Genomic DNA, 14,477 nt, shown 5'->3' with positions numbered 1-14,477 from the left:
TTTAGGAATTAGTGAACTAAAATGGACTGGAATGGGTACAGAGAAGATTAGCATGACCCCTGAGCAAGAATGACAGACAAATTTGTGAAATGTCCCATATTTTTATTCATGTCGATGTATGGCAAAACTCATCACAATATTGTAAAGTAATTAGCCTCCAATTAAAATAAATTAATTTTTTTAAAAAAGAAAAAAGAAAGCCTTCCCTTAGTGATCAATGCAAAGAAACAGAGGAAAACATTAGAATGGGAAAGACTAGAGATCTCTTCAAGAAAATTAGAGATACCAAAGGAATCTTTCATGCAAAGGTGGGCACAGTAAAGGACAGAAACAGCATGGATCTAACAGAAGCAGAAGATATTAAGAAGAGGTGGCAAGAATACACAGAATGATACAAAAAAAATCTTAATGACCCAGATAACCACGATGGTGTGATCACTGGCCTAGAGCCAGACATCCTGGAATGCGAAGTAAAGTGGGCCTTAGGAAGGATCACTATGAACAAAGCTAGTGGAGGTGATGGAATTCCAGCTGAGCTATTTCAAATCCTCAAAAATGATGCTGTGAAAGTGTTGCACTCAATATGCCAGCAAATTTGGAAAACTTAGCAATGTCCACAGGACCGGAAAATGTCAGTTTTCACTCCAGTTGCAAAGAAAGGCAACGTCAAAGAATGTTCAAACTATCACACAATTGCACTCATCTCACACGCTAGAAAAGTGGTGCTCAAAATTCTCCAAGTGAGGCTTCAACAGTATGTGAACCAAGAACTTCTAGATGTTCAAGCTGGATTTAGGAAAGGCAGAGGAACCAGAGATCAAATTGCCAACATGTATTGGATCATCAAAGAAGCAAGAGAGTTCCAGAAAAAAACATCTGTTTTATTGACTACGCCAAAGCCTTTGTGTGGATCACAACAAACTGGAAAATTCTTCAAGAGATGGCAAAACCAGACCACCTGACCTGCCTCCAGAGAAATCTGTATGCAGGTCAAGAAGCAACAGTTAGAACTGGACATGGAACAACAGACTGGTTCCAAATAGGAAAAGGAGTACGTCAAGGCTGTATATTGTCACCCTGCTTATTTAATTTATATGCAGAGTACATCATGAGGAATGCCAAACTGGATGAAGCACAAGCTGGAATCAAGATTGCTGGGAGAAATATCAATAATCTCAGATACGCAGATGACACCATCCTTATGGCAGAAAGGGAAGAGGAACTGAAGAACATCTTGATGAAAGTGAGAGAGGAGAGTGAAAATTTTGCTTAAAACTCAACATTCAAAAAACTAAGATCATGGCATCCCGTCCCATCACTTCATGGCAAATAGATAGGGAAACAATGGAAAGAGTGACAGACTTTATTTTCTTGGGCTCCAAAATCACTGCAGATGGTGACTGCAGCCATGAAATTAAAAGAGGCTTGCTCTTTGGAAGAAAAGTTATGACCAACCTAGACAGCATATGAAAAAGCAGAGACGTTACTTTGCCAACAAAGGTCGATCTAGTCAAAGCTAAGGTTTTTCCAGGAGTCATGTATGGCTATGAGAGTTGAACTATAAAGCTAAGCACTGAAGAACTGATGCCTTTGAACTGTGGTGTTGGAGAAGATTCTTGAGTGTCCCTTGGACTGCAAGGAGATCAAACCAGCCAATCCTAAAGGAGATCAGTCCTGAATATTCATTGGAAGGACTGAGGCTGAAGCTGAAACTCCAATACTTTGGCCACCTATTGTGAAGAACTGACTCACTGGAAAAGACCCTGATGCTGGGAAGGATTGAAGACAGGAGAAGGAGAACACAGAGAATGAGATGGTTGGATGGCATCAACAATTCAATGGACATGAGTTTGAGCAAGCTCCAGGAATTGTGATGACAGGGAAGCCTGGCATGCTGTAGTCCATGGGGTTGCAAACAGTCAACACGGCTGAGGGACTGAACTGCAGGTGGTTCAACATACAAAAATCAATCATTGTAATACATGACACTAATGAAATGAAAGGTCATGGTCATCTCAATTGATGCAGAAAAAGCATCTGACAAAACCCAATATCATTTCAAGACAGAAATACTCAACAAACAAGGCATAAATACAAACTTCCTCAATCTGAAAAAGTGTTTATGAAAAATTCACAACTAATGTCATGCTTAACTGTGAAAGAGTGAAGTCTCCCTGAGATCAGGAAAAAGACAAGAATGCCTACTTTTCACTATTTCATCTCTTCAACTTTGTACTGGAAGTTCTAGCCAGAGCAACTGGGCAAGAAAGAGAAATAAAAGGCATCCAAATTGAGAAGGAAGTAAAACTACCTGCAATCACAAATGATATACACACATACAGAAAATCCTAAAGAATACACACACACACACACAATTAAGAGGAAATAAACAAATTTAGCAAAGTTGCAGGGCTCAAGGACAATACACAAAATTCAGTTTATTTTTATACAATTTTTTAATTTTCCTTACTTAAAAAAATTTTTAATTGGCAGATAATTCATTTACAATATTGTGTTGGTTTCTGCCAGACATCAACATGAATCAGCCATAGGTATATATACATCCCTCTGAGCTTCCCTCCCACCCCACCCCACCCCACCCCACCCCACTCCTCTAGGTTGCGACAGAGTACTTGATTTGAGCTCCCTGCTCATACAGCCAATTTCCCCCAGCCATCTATTTTACATATGGTAATTTATACATTTCCATGCTACTCTCTCAGTTTGCCCCACCCTTTCCTTCCCACACTGAATCAAGTCTGTTCTCTGTGTCTGGGTCTTCACTGTGTGTGTTTATGTGGTCAGTTGCTCATGTCTGACTGTTTTGACCGTTTGAACTGTAGCCCTCTGCCATGGGATGTTCCAGACAAGAATACTGGAGTGGGTTTCCATTTCATTCTCCAGGGTATACATACAATTTGGACATAAATTTTGATGCCTAGGTTTGTTTGGTTTATTTTATCCGCCACCCCCACCCCACATCAAGCAATTCTCTGACACCAGCTAAGTGTCCTATGCAACTCAATTCTGACACTACCTACCAGGAGACAGCTTCAGATTCCACAAGCTGGGGCCGCAAAACAAAGGTCTCCTGCTCCTTATCACTTCCTAACTCAACAACCTTGGTTCCCTACTGCCTGTGGAGCAGCAGGAAAATACCTTAAACCGACATTCCAGGCCCTCCCTGGGAGGACCCAAAGCTCCTTCCGAAGATTCACAGCGCTGGAACAGATTACCTATGAAAGTAATTGCCCTTCTGCACAGCCTCTCCTCGTCCTATAGAGTCCATGGGTCAATCATTCCGGAAACACTTATTAGGCGCCTTCTGTGTACACTGACTGGTGTTAAGTAGTTGTGTATGTGAGGGAGGGCAGCAGGTGTGTGGATACATGCAAGTGCTAGAGGAAGGGGAATCAGTGCGCTGAATAATTTAATAATTTAAATGATCTAACACCGCCTCCTTGCCTCCAGTCCCACTACTTTAGACAGACCAGCTCCTCCAGGGGGGGTCTTCTCTAGTTCTTGGACCCCAATTTGCATTGATCAGAATTCTGGCTCTGGTTTTTTGCTGTCACCAAACCGTTGGCCCTCTTTCTATGGAGAAGGAAAAGTACAGCTTCGACTTCTTCCCACTGGCTCCACATACTTGGAGCACGAACCTGCCGGAGCTGCACATTGAACAAACACAGAAAGGAGACCCGGCCTGTACTGAATTGTGCCGCATCCCCAGTTCAGTTCTCTTCAACCCACTGCCCCAGATACCAGGATGTGAAAATTAAGAATCACCTCCAGCGTAAAACACGAACGACGAGGATGGGATTCGAACCCACGCGTGCAAAGCACAATGGATTAGCAGTCCATCGCCTTAACCACTCGGCCACCTCGTCCCACATAAGGTACACTCTTCCACATGCCCTTATCTCTCATCCTGGCGTGTTCCGGGACCCCTGCAGCTGTTCCTTAATACAGACCTGATAAAACTTAGAGGGAGAGGCGGCAGACAGAGAGGGGCTTTTATGTTCCTTTCCGCCGGCCGCAGCCAGGAACCCGCGCCATCCTTCACCATTCTACAGTCAAGTTCGGTCACAGTTTCTGCTCCCTGATTCTGGGGCGAGAGAACCGAGGTCTCAGGACGCACTTAGTCCAGGAGGTCGCGCACTGACTCAGAGGAGGGGGTGCAGGTCCCCCGGAAGACAGCAGGCTCGGTGGCGGTCAGTTTCCAGTGTTTGCAAAGCGCGCGGCGAGGACCGAGGCTGCAGTAATTCCTCCCGGGGAGCAGGGGGCGAGCTGGCTCGCCCGAGGCCAGCGCGGGCGGCCGGGTGGGCGGGGCTGCGCGAGGGGCTCGGCTCGCCTCGGCTCGCTTCGGCCGCGCTCGGCAGGCTGCGGTAAATCCGGGCTTGCAGAAGCTGGCAGAGGCTGCGGCCCGGTGGTCCCTGCTGCGCGCCCCGAACCCCGAGAGCCATGCAGATGTCCTACGCCATCCGATGTGCCTTCTACCAGCTGCTGCTGGCCGCGCTCATGCTGGTGGCTATGCTGCAGCTGCTCTATTTGTCGCTGCTGTCCGGGCTACATGGGCAAGAGGAGCAAGACCAATATTTCGAGTTCTTTCCCCCGTCCCCGCGGTCGGTGGACCAAGTCAAGGCGCAGCTCCGCACCGCGCTGGCCTCTGGAGGCGTCCTGGACGCCAGCGGCGACTACCGCGTCTACAGGGGCCTACTGAAGACCACCATGGACCCCAACGATGTGGTCCTGGCCACTCACGCCAGTGTGGACAACCTGCTGCACCTGTCGGGCCTGTTGGAGCGCTGGGAGGGCCCTCTGTCGGTGTCGGTGTTCGCCGCCACCAAGGAGGAGGCGCAGCTGGCCACGGTGCTGACCTACGCTCTGAGCAGCCACTGCCCCGATATGCGTGCCAGGGTCGCCATGCACCTTGTGTGCCCCTCACGCTACGAGGCCGCCGTTCCCGACCCCCGGGAGCCAGGGGAGTTTGCCCTGTTGCGTTCCTGCCAGGAGGTCTTTGACAAGCTGGCCAGGGTGGCCCAGCCCGGGGTCAATTACGCGCTGGGCACCAACGTCTCCTACCCCAATAACCTGCTGAGGAATCTGGCTCGTGAGGGGGCCAACTATGCCCTAGTAATCGACGTGGACATGGTGCCCAGCGAGGGGCTGTGGAGAAGCCTGCGGGAAATGCTGGATCAGAGCAAGCAGTGGGCGGGCACAGCGCTGGTGGTGCCTGCCTTTGAGATCCGTCGAGCCCGCCGCATGCCCATGAACAAAAACGAGCTGCTGCAGCTCTACCAGGTGGGCGAGGTGCGGCCCTTCTATTATGGGCTCTGCACCCCCTGCCAGGCGCCCACCAACTACTCCCGCTGGGTCAACCTGCCAGAAGAGACCTTGCTGAGGCCTGCCTACGTGGTGCCCTGGCAAGACCCCTGGGAGCCATTCTACGTGGCTGGAGGCAAGGTGCCCACCTTCGACGAGCGCTTTCGGCAGTATGGCTTCAATCGTATCAGCCAGGTGCTCTTAAGGGAGAGGGAAGGGGAAATGGGGCAGGAGGGATGGGGGCATCAGGGAGGTCTGGATGGAAAAGAGGCAGTGAGGCAGGAGGAATCATAGTTCAGGAAGTGGTTGAATGTTTGGAAGATCCATGGTGCCTCCAGAGGACTAGAAATGCTGGAGCGAGCAGGGATGTCAGTCTCTGCTCTAGGAACGTCATCACACTTCTGTCTCTCCCTCCACAGGCCTGTGAGCTGCACGTGGCAGGATTCGATTTCGAGGTGCTGAATGAAGGTTTCCTGGTTCATAAGGGCTTCAAAGAAGTTTTGAAATTCCATCCCCAAAAGGAGGCTGAAAATCAGCACAATAAGATCCTTTACCGTCAGTTCAAACAGGAGTTGAAGGCCAAGTACCCTGACTCCCCGCGTCACTGCTGAGCCCTTCCCCCACCTAGTCTGAGAAGTCTCAGACCCCTCCCTCCTTAGGCCGCCCCTCAGGCCTGACTGGGGTAAGAAATGTCACTCTACTTTACAGTGGTGGCTGTGGTGTTTGAACACTGGACTTGAATATGGGGTGCTGGGGTCAAGTCCTAGCTTAACCACTAACTAGTTGTGTGGCCTTGAGCAAATCCCATTCTCTCCCTGAGCTTCAGTTACCCCGTCTGTAAAAGGGAGGTGAGAAATACCTACCTCACAGAACTGTTGGGAGGCTCAGAGGAGATGCTATATGTGAAAACACTCTGTAAGCTTCGTACAAATGTGAAGTATTATTAATATTATTACAGTATTATTGTTGTTATTATTGTTATTATTAACAATCTTGGGTGGGTGGGCAGTAGGAGAGCAAAAACGTATGAATGGGGCAGAGCTGAGAAGTCAGTACTTAATAAAAGGGGCGTTTTGGAAAGAAATCAGATGAAGGCGTTGAATTTAATTCTTAGGTTTTCGGCAGCTTCCTGGTAGTCTAGGCCTCCGCCCCGGGGACTCTGGAGAAGGGAAAGGTCTGGTAGGTTCTGTGTGTTAATAGTCTGAGATTTGTACCCTTGAATAGGCTGGGCTGGGTAATTTGCCTACCGACTACAATGTGTAAATAAATGTGTTGACACTTATAGCTGGCTTCATTACTCTCCTGAACCGGGCGGGGATGGGAGAACAGGTCGCAGGTTCCCCCCCTTTTCAAGCTGGGGGAGGTGGCTGCCGACCGTGGCGCGCGGGCTTCATGGCAAAGAACGCTCGAGGGCCTTTCCTGCCTGTCGAGAGCCTGTGTAAATTTCGATCGGTTGCTATGGAAACCGGCCCGCGGTATCCCAGCCTGCCTCACCCCCAGCTGCCCAATTGTGAGAATTCCGATAGGCGCCTCCTGATGACGCATGCGGAAGCGCGGCCAGGCCCCCGCCCCAGGAGGAGAGAGGCCGGCCCAGCGCTTCCGGGAGCCCCGCGGCGGAGCCCAGTGTCCGCATCCTCCGGCACCTCTCAGGGAGTTTTGGACGTGAGGTCAGAGGCCCCACTCCCCGCGGGTGCGTAACGCCAACCCTGGCGCCTGGTTTGCCCTCTCCGATCAGTCGGTCGGAGCCGGCCCAATCTCCAGGGCCGAAGCGGAGACTTAACCGGCCGGACGCGTGCGGGGACCGCGGGACCAGAGCTGGCAGCGGAAGAGCCAGTGATTCTCCCGCCCGCGCCTGCACGTACGGAGATGGAACTGGGCGGGAAGCTCTCGGTGCGCCGTGGAGGGGCTGGGTTGGCTTCTTCGAGACTGGGGCAGAATCTTCCTTCTTAGGAGGCCTGCCCTCGACTTGCTCACTTTCTGAAAGATAAATTGCAATGTGCACAGTGCCTTACAATTTGCTTTGCCATTCACCGCTTGCAGCCTTTACAACACTGAGAGTGGCAATGGTTATTCTCTTTTTATACCCAGGGTAAGCAGTAGACTCAGAGACTGCTGGAGAGACTTTTCCCCAACCTCTCACCCTTTCTGGCCCAGAAAGATAGGCCTTACTAGTGAAGAATAACTGCAAAGTTTGGAAATTGAGGCAGGATGGGAAAGAGGCTGGTTTGGTGAACCGAGGCTTTCAGGCCAGGTTGAGATCATTTGTGAAATCATTGAGGGATGTTTTGAAACTTTGAAAGTATTAGTCACTCAGTCGTATCTGACTCTTTGCGACCCCATGGACTGTAGCCCGCCAGGCTTCTCTGTCCATGGAATTCTCCAGACAAGAATGGAGTGGGTAGCCATTCGCTTCTCCAGGGGATCTTCCCCACCCAGGGATCAAACCCAGGTCTCCTGCCTTGCAGGCACATTCTTTACCATCTGAGTCACCAGGGAAGCCCACTTTGAAACTTAGGCCAATGACTTTATTTGATGTTTGGTACCTTTGCAGAAGCCAGGGGCTACCGAGAAGTAAAAGCCAATCCCTGCCCTACAGAAGTTTTTGTTTAACTTTGTATTTGCAAATCCTCCAGTCATCAAATGAGTCGGTACAAATGGGTGAATCAAGCACATGTGCAGCCCTGCCCTGGTGAGGCTTACAGGCTGGTTGGAGAGACAGACATGAGAATGGGCAAATAGACAAATAAGTCAGGAAGGGTGACTGCACAGAGCTAGAGGACTACAAAGAAGCCCAGAGAAGGTATCACAGTGAAACAGAAGCCCCCAGTAAGCAAAGATGATCTGTTGATAAGACTGTTTATTCTTCCTCTTGGGTGATCTTTTGGCCACACTTGGCAATGTCACTTCTTCATTCTGAAATTCTCTCTCCCCAACTTTGAGTTTTTCCTCCTCCATCTCTTGCTAATTTTCTTCTTTTTGGAGGGGTCTCATCATCTGCCCCTTCGGTGACCCTGGAGTTCCATCATGAGCCCCTTCTCACTCCACACATTCTGCCTTGCTGGTTGCACTCTCTCCCAAGGTCTGAAGAACTCGCTATATGTGATGACCAGATCTCTACAGCCCAGATTTCTCTCTGAGGCTTAAGACCCATGTGCCCCCAATCCTGCCCTTTCTCTGCTTTCAGGGTCTTTGCTCATGCCACTCACTCTCCTTAGAATGCTTTCTCTTCCTCAACCAGCTCAGCTCATGAGTCTGGCCCATCTTCCTCTGCAAGCCCTCACTGCTGCAGCAAGCTCCAGGTTTCAGTTAGCTGCCTCTCCCATATGCCATTGGTCTTAACTCTTCTGCTTCCTGGCCTCTCTGTCCCAGGAACTTGTAAACTCCTTGAGATCAGAGACTCTCTGTCTGCCACACTTGAGCCAAGCTCCTGCCATAGTGTCTGATGGTACCTAGCATATATTAGGTTTTTCAATAAAGATTAAATTGGTGAGTAAAAGAATGCTTAACAGTGTTCTTTGTTGCTGAGGAGTCAAGATAGGCACTGAAAAATATTGGCATCGGGCACAAGGAGGTCATCTGTTAACTACAGGATCAGTTTCAGCTGAGAGCGATGCTACAGAAACAGATTGGAACAAGTGGAAGGTGAAAGAGTAGGAAGGGCAAGTGTTCACGAGATGTTGAAAAGATGGGAAGTGGGTAATTGAGTGGAGTAGGATGAAGTTTTGTGTTTCTGCTTTTTCTGTATGTTGGGAAATACCTAAGCATGTCTAAAGTTTCCTAAAAGCTGCCAAGAGGGAGAATTGAGCATGCAGAAGAGAGTGGAGAACTGATGATGTGGGGTCTTAGAGGAAGCAGAAGGAGATAGGATTTGAGCATAGCGAGAGGACCCAAGCATTGTAGAGGGGAAGGAGAAGTGGAGGGCTTCATAGGCAGAAGGAACAGCACAGTGGGCAGCAGGGGCTGGGGAGGAAGTGCGTAGTGTGTTTGAGAACTGGCCATTAGATGTGGGTGAAGGAGCTGGACAGTGGTTCAAGTCCAGTCTGTGCAGGGCCTTGAAAGCCTGGGTCAGAAGTTTGGGCCCAGTCCTGTAGGCAGTGGGGAGCCCATCTTGGCCTTTCCCATCTTATGGATCATCACCTTGGCCAGTATTACAGAGATTGAGAACACCAACAATGTCCAAGGGGATGGGCATTTCTGTGGCTCCTAGATTTCCAGGAAATGTGTAGACAACTCCATTTGTACCTGCCCCACCCCATGTGTCCCCGGAGCCCATCCAGTCCCTCCCCTGATTGTCCCCGTCTGCAGTGAAGCTTGGTTTGACTCCCCAAGTGACCACTTTGCCACTCGAAGCTGGGGGCAGGGGCGAGTGACGGCTACACTGCTACTCCCAGCGCCCAGATGCCCGTCCAGCCTCCAAACAAGGACACAGAGGAGATGGAAGCAGAGGGCGACTCAGCCGCCGAAATGAATGGGGAGGAGGAGGAGAGCGAGGAGGAACGGAGCGGCAGCCAGACCGAGTCCGAAGAGGAGAGCTCAGGTGAGCCCCACACACCCTCGAGCGCCCTGCCCGCGCCCCCCTCAGCCGGCCCTGACTGGCCTCTTGTCCCAGAGATGGACGAGGAGGACTATGAGCGGCGCCGCAGCGAGTGTGTCAGTGAGATGATGGACCTGGAGAAGCAGTTCTCGGAGCTGAAGGAGAAGTGAGCGAGGGGCCAGGGGCCAGGCTTGCAGGAGGCAGCGGCAGGCCTGGCGCCGGCCAGGGCTGTCTGGGGCCGGCGTGAGCGAGGGCCTGACCCGGGGCGCTGGGCACGTGTTCGACGGATGGGCACACAGGCGCACGGCTGCCTTTCGCCTCCCAGGTTGTTCAGGGAAAGACTGAGTCAGCTGCGGGTGCGGCTGGAGGAAGTGGGAGCTGAGAGGGCGCCCGAATACACGGAGCCCCTGGGGGGGCTGCAGCGGAGCCTCAAGATTCGCATTCAGGTGGCAGGTCTGTGGCCCGTCCTGTGCCCCGCCCCGCTACGAGAACCCACGGCTCCCTGTCCCCATCCCCTCTCACCCCTGCCCTGGCTCGCCCGCCTTTGTGGGCAGCCAGGGCCCTGGCCAAGCCGGGCCGCCCATCACCCTCCCTCCGTAGGGATTTACAAGGGCTTCTGTCTGGACGTGATCAGGAACAAGTATGAGTGTGAACTGCAGGGAGCCAGGCAGCACCTGGAGGTGAATGTGGGTGCGCCGGGTGGGGAGGAGGTGGCCGCCCCGCCCCGCCCAGCTGAGCCGCGGCGCCTCTTGCAGAGTGAGAAGCTGCTGCTCTATGACACGCTGCAGGGCGAGCTGCAGGAGCGGATCCAGAGGCTGGAGGAGGACCGCCAGAGCCTGGACATCAGCTCTGGTGAGGCCAGCGGCCGGCCGGCGCCCCTGCCTGGCCCTATGCTTTCAGTGCCCGTCCCCCATCTGGGCCTCAGCTTCCCCGCCTGCTCGGGGGTGCTTGTAAGAGGACCTGCTCCGCGGTCACCGCGGGGACTGACGGAAAGCAGATGGGGAAGGGCCTGGCCCAGTGCCTGGCGCACAGTGGCGGCCCAGGGGTCCCCCGCCCCCGTGCTCAGTTTCCTGAACGGAGGTATCATTCTGACACACATGCACCTGCCACGGCCACCGTGTCCGTTCACACAGGGCACTGGGGAGGGAGGGGTTAGTGATCTTTCACCCCCGTCCATGAAACACATGAAGAAGCTGAGGTTCACAGAAGTACAGTGACCTCTTTCCCAGGATTGAATTCGGCTTCCAAGCCTTTCTTCTCTGCACTGCCCTGGGGAGGTTGATGGGGATGGGCTGGCCTGGCCCACATGAGGGATGCGGGCTACAGGGGTGGGGCGTCCTGGGAGGACAGCACCCTGATGCTGACTGTGCCCTGGGGCGCAGAGTGGTGGGATGACAAACTGCACGCCAGAGGCAGCTCGAAGACATGGGACTCCCTGCCGCCCAACAAGAGGAAGAAGGCGCCTCTCGTTTCCGGTATCCTTCCCCATACAGTGGCCTGAATTGGGCAGGAGGTCAGGGTGGAGGCACACGGGAGAGAGAGGCAGACCAGACTCACTTAAGGTCACCTGGCCTCCTATGGCCGTGTCCAGGCAGATCCAGCTGTTGAATTTTCTGCAGGGTCCTCCTGGGCGGTGTGGACCATGGGGAAACAGAAGCATTCATCCAGAGGTTTTCCCATGGTTTTCTGAGTGAGGCCTCCTCTGAGGCCCTTCTGGCTTTCTCACAGTGTCCCGGGCATATCCCAGGCTCTCCCACCCCCGTGCCTTTGCTGACTTTCCACTCTCCTCTCGGATGCCTTTATCTGTCTGCCTGTTCGGTTCCCATCAATTGTCACCTCCTCCGTGAAGCCTCTCCTGGTTTCCCCGACAAATGGCTGTGGCTTCCCTCTCCTCTGCACCCCTGTACCTGAACTGGGGCACCTGCCTCCCTTCTGGACATAGTCATCTCTGCCAACCCCCAGGTGTGAGCCCCTCTTGTTCAGGGCCTGCTGTGCCGGCCTCCCCTCTCGCATAGCCCAGCACGGAGTTGAATTGAATTCGGGTATACACACCCCTCCATATTTCTGCCGCAACCAGATTATCAGGAAATTGACCTCCTGGTGATGGGGATCAGGTTCAAGCAGGGAGGGAAGAATCTGGACTGCAGAGACTTGAGTGGAGGTGGGAGGTGAGGGTGTGGAGACGTCAGGGGGACAGAGTGGCTGTTCCTCAGACGGGTGTGTGAGACCGATAGAGGGTGGTTTTTAGGACAGAAGAGATGAGAGTCCCTGTGTAGGTGGGAAAGGGGCCAGACGAGGGAACAGGGGGGCAAGATCCCTGAGTGAGTGGCCTGGGCCTTGGCCTTCTGACCTTGAGGCCTGAGAGGAGGTGAGGAGGGAGCCAAGGGGTGGTAAGATTGGGTCTGGAAGCCCTCTGTGGACTGGGTGAGATTGAAATAGGCCACAGCCACGAACTCCACCCTGCTGAGAACCCATGAGCCACGAGGTCGCAGGTGCAGCCTGAGTGCTACCCCAGCTCGGCTCCCCACCCCGCCGTCCACGGCACCGTCTCTTCTGAGTGCTGCCACCCCCCACCCCCACCCCCTGGGCCAGGGGCCCGGGCCCATCCCCTGCCCCTTCCACCAGGCTTCCTGCTTCCTTGACCCCCATCGCAGGCCCCTACATCGTGTACATGCTGCAGGAAATTGACATCCTGGAGGACTGGACGGCCATCAAAAAGGTGGGTGCAACGCTGCCTGCCACAGGGTGTGGGCTGGCGGTGCGGCGCCCCCTCTCCAACCAGACCGGCTTTGGTCTCTGTGCATGCCTTCCCCTGGGGAGCTCTCTTGTCAGCCCCCGGCACCCACTGCCTTCAGCCCAGGTGCCCTGGCTTTGCTTGGTCTCCCAAACCTCCTTTTTTCCTCAGCCCCTTTTTTGTTCCCAGGCAGATTTTGATGGGCTGGGAGGAAGGAAGGCAGCCAGGCTGCCTGGGTCTCTGACAAGAGAGCATGTCCATCCTTTGCCTAGAAGGGGCCTTAAGCTCCCCTCAACCCCTATGTGCAGCCCCCCATCCCAGAAAGGCTGCTGTGGAGGGGGGTCTTGCTAAGCTGCAGGCAGCCTCTCAGTGGGCTTTTCTTCTTACCCACCCAGGCGAGGGCAGCTGTGTCCCCTCAGAAGAGAAAATCAGATGGTAAGAACCACCAAAGGTGTCCCGCCTTCCACCACCCCCTCCCCCAGGCCAGCCTCCCGGAAAGGCGCCCGGGGGGAGGTAGGGGCATATCAGATCAGTTAGGATGCTCTGGGTCTGAGAGCAGCTCTGGGTTCGAGGTCACAGTAGGAATTGGGGTGGGGTTGGGGCCAGGTCTGGTTAGGGAGGATGGAATGCTGAGCCTCTGTAGCTGGCCCGGGGGCCGGGAGAACCAGGAAGCCCGTTAGTAAGGGCTGAGGAGCTGCCCTGCCCTCCCGGCCTCATCTGCCCTGGGCCGGACTAAGGCCACTCCTCTCAGTCCCCCGTATGAAGTGCCTCTCTTCCTCTTGGTTTGCCTTCCTCTCACCTGCAGTGATTTTTCCCTTCCTGTGTGCCCTCAGGACCTTGACCCTGCTCTTCACAGCCAGGGCGGCCCCTTGGAGCAGCTGGCACCAAACCCAGGACTTGAACTTTCCTGCTGCAGAAAGGCAGACTGACAGGCCCCTCGGGGTCTGCCCAGCCAGCTCTCCAGTGCTGCTCCGGGGTCCTCTGCTCCAGCCATCACTGGTCTGGGCTCCTCCTCTGCCCTCCCCAGGGCCTGAACAGGGAAGGCCTGGAGCTGCCCGAGGCCAGCCGGACGGTCTCCTCCTTCCCTAGCCAGCCCACCACCGCCCCCTCCCGAAGGTCGCCCTCCTTGGAGCCCTCCCTGACGAAGACATGCCTGTCTTAAGCCAAAGCAACATCCTTTCTTCTGACCTTGCACCCCAGTCACTGAGCTGGGTCCTGCTTCGCAGGAACTCTTGAGCCAGAAATTATATTTGGGGGACCTGCGTGTCCTGGCTGTTGCTGGAGGTGACAAGGCAGGCTCCTCGGGTCTTCCTTCTCGAGGAGGTTCCTGGTGTCTGCCTCCCACATTTCAGGGACTGGAATTAAAACCTTTCCTGGGACTCTGGCATGACCCACATGTGTCTAATTTACCTTGCAAGGGAATCAGGGCTCTCGTGGAGAGTGCTTGAGACGGGCAGTTTCTGCTGGGGACCCTGGTATCTCCAGTGAGCAGAGCCTACCCCCTCTGACTTGGGGTATAGGCTGGGGAAGGGGGCATTCCCCCACACATGTGCTCCAGATGTCCGGGGCTGGGCCCTGGACTGCCTGGTGCTGGTGAACAAAGTCTGAAGCAACTCGTGGCACAGGCTGAGCACGTGGCCTGGGTGCTCCGTGCCTAGAGACTGGATCATGCCTGCACCTGCCCCAGTCTCTTGGCAGATTGGCAAGGCGGGCTGGCGGAGCCTGTGTGCGTGGGAGGCAGCCAGCAGCAGCGCCGTGTGCTGACGACCTCACAGCCAGACTCCCCCCTGTTTAGCGCTGGCTGTCAGAACCACCCCCAGAACCTCCACTAAGTGAAGGGGTTGGTTTCCATGGAGACACAGCATCCTTTCTCCATGGCAACCTGAA

At 53.9% G+C, this 14,477-nt stretch overlaps 2 protein-coding genes and 2 non-coding genes across 7 annotated transcripts; 3 read left to right on the top strand and 1 right to left on the bottom strand.

Moving 5' to 3' along the window:
• Positions 1–104, top strand: LOC122431559. The gene has a single exon (XR_006266576.1). It is a non-coding gene; the product is annotated as a U6 spliceosomal RNA (small nuclear RNA).
• A 3,701-nt stretch (positions 105–3,805) lies between these two features.
• TRNAS-GCU lies at positions 3,806–3,887 on the bottom strand. The gene has a single exon. It is a non-coding gene; the product is annotated as a tRNA-Ser (tRNA).
• Positions 3,888–4,342: 455 nt separating this feature from the next.
• On the top strand, positions 4,343–6,604 carry B4GAT1 (beta-1,4-glucuronyltransferase 1). The gene is made up of 2 exons (XM_043451786.1): positions 4,343–5,517; positions 5,742–6,604. Exons 1-2 carry the CDS (start codon positions 4,462–4,464, stop codon positions 5,931–5,933), a joined length of 1,248 nt encoding a protein of 415 aa, XP_043307721.1. The 5' UTR covers positions 4,343–4,461; the 3' UTR covers positions 5,934–6,604.
• Positions 6,605–6,857: 253 nt separating this feature from the next.
• On the top strand, positions 6,858–13,974 carry BRMS1 (BRMS1 transcriptional repressor and anoikis regulator). 4 transcript variants are annotated; one of them, XM_043451789.1, is made up of 10 exons: positions 6,858–7,012; positions 9,714–9,859; positions 9,932–10,022; positions 10,182–10,309; positions 10,457–10,536; positions 10,612–10,708; positions 11,239–11,331; positions 12,511–12,575; positions 12,986–13,025; positions 13,424–13,974. In XM_043451789.1, exons 2-10 carry the CDS (start codon positions 9,721–9,723, stop codon positions 13,429–13,431), a joined length of 741 nt encoding a protein of 246 aa, XP_043307724.1. In that variant the 5' UTR covers positions 6,858–7,012; positions 9,714–9,720; the 3' UTR covers positions 13,432–13,974. The 4 variants fall into 4 exon arrangements, with proteins under 4 accessions (XP_043307724.1, XP_043307722.1, XP_043307725.1 ...); XM_043451787.1 differs by having other exon boundaries at positions 6,874–6,989; XM_043451790.1 differs by having other exon boundaries at positions 6,884–7,212.
• Positions 13,975–14,477: the final 503 nt, after the last annotated feature.

This window comes from Cervus canadensis, chromosome 29 (genome assembly GCF_019320065.1).
Source record: "Cervus canadensis isolate Bull #8, Minnesota chromosome 29, ASM1932006v1, whole genome shotgun sequence".
NCBI lineage: Eukaryota > Metazoa > Chordata > Mammalia > Artiodactyla > Cervidae > Cervus > Cervus canadensis.
Note: the sequence above shows the minus strand (reverse complement) of the source record. Positions and strands in the feature narration are given on the sequence as shown.